Below are 1,550 nucleotides of genomic sequence, written 5' to 3' on the forward strand. Positions count from 1 at the left end.
CCCTCTTGACATGGAGGAGGAGGATGCAAAGTGGAAACAACTTAAAAATAACCTACAGTTATTTGCAAAGAAGAGAAGCCTGCGCTTATCTTAGATGTCTGTTCCTTATCTTATCTAGCAGGATTCTACCGCTTCTAAAAGTCAAGAGCGTTTTTTACTAATGAAAAATGCATCAAGCTTTGATCGTCTCTGGCTCCCCTGGCTGATCGAGTGCACACGCCCCGAGTCCCTGGACAGGGATTCCTCTTTCTCGCTCCTGAGTCTCAGCTCGTCACTGCCGAAGCCCTCACACACCAAGTGCTGAAATGAGCCTCTTTCGGGCTCAGGGGCCAATTTGGATTTGCTTTTGTTCAAAAAGTCTGGGACCTGAACCTTGCAGTCCTGTTTCCCAGCCCCCTCTATCACCGCCCCACCCCACCCCTCTTCAAACTGGTTACCTGACCGTGAGCTTGACCCGCAGGTATCGGTCCACAGCAATGGCTAACAAGAACATGATGGAGGCGTGAGTGAAGACCAGCAGCAAGCAGGTCATGAGAAGGCAGCTGTAGAAGTGGACCGTGAGGCCCAGGCTGACGACAACGGCCAGGGGCATGACCAGCACCCCAACAGCAATGTCAGCCAGGGCCAGGGAGACAATGAAATAGAAGGTGGTGGTATGCAGGAATTTCAAAAATGTCAGAAAATAAAATGTAGAACCCACTATGGCGCAGAGCCCAATGACGATCTCCATGATGATGTAGAATATGTTGGCCCATGTCAGGGCGGTGCTGTTGGCAGGCATCTTGGTTTCCCAGAGGAGCCTCCCGGTGACAGGTGCACAAACAGGCTCCGGGCGGGCCGGGGAGCTCAGCTCTTGCTGGAGGTCCAGGTGCAGCAGCCACAGCCTACAACTCACAACTCGCCCATGCCTCCTGGTCTCCGGTGGGGCGCTCCCCTGGAGGACCTCCGTGCCTTAGAGAGAGCCCATCGCAGGGCTCACTTCCAGCCCCTCTGCCGGCCACACATCCCTGGGCTCCCAAAAGCTTCGTGGGCTGAATCTGAAAGAGCCGTCGCTCTTAGTTCCCCAGACAGATGCGCTCAGGGACTCCGCCTTCCCCTGTCCCGTAGGGCTCACGGAACTCCATCAAGATAAGCAGCCCTCTTCAGCGTGTTTCAGGAAGTGAGATGGGCCAAGAGGAAGCACAGAGCCAGGGACCCTCAGCAAGAAGATGGAGAGGACGGAGGAGGGCATGTGAGTGGCTTGGAGGAGGCTCAGCATTCTTCACTCAGGACCGGATGCTGGATCGCTAGCGTAGCGCGGGGTGGGAGAGGCGCTGGGAGCACTGACAGTGAGCTATTCTGGCTTTCTGCTGGTTTAGCAAAACATCCCGTGACAACGAGGCAAAAGGACACACAGAGGAACAAGAAGTGGTCTTTGGTAGCAGGCCCCTCACCTTAACCAGAATTTACTCTTCCTCCTGCCTAGAGCGTAGAGACTGACTGTGTGTCCCTCCAAAATTCACACATTGAAATCCACCTCTCAAGACGATGGAGTATGAAGGCAGGATCAT

The 1,550-nt window shown here is 54.5% G+C and overlaps 1 protein-coding gene across 1 annotated transcript in view; it reads right to left on the reverse strand.

The window, feature by feature from the left end:
• The window catches only part of ADORA3 (adenosine A3 receptor), a 3,631-nt gene extending 2,379 nt beyond the window's left edge, over positions 1 to 1,252 (reverse strand). The window contains exon 1 of the mRNA XM_015563433.1: positions 438 to 1,252. Within this exon, the coding sequence (XP_015418919.1) occupies positions 438 to 781 (344 nt within the window). The 5' untranslated portion in view covers positions 782 to 1,252. The remainder of the gene's footprint in view (positions 1 to 437) is intronic.
• Between the last annotated feature and the right edge of the window lie 298 nt (positions 1,253 to 1,550).

Source organism: Myotis davidii, unplaced genomic scaffold, assembly GCF_000327345.1.
Source record: "Myotis davidii unplaced genomic scaffold, ASM32734v1 scaffold217, whole genome shotgun sequence".
Lineage (NCBI taxonomy): Eukaryota > Metazoa > Chordata > Mammalia > Chiroptera > Vespertilionidae > Myotis > Myotis davidii.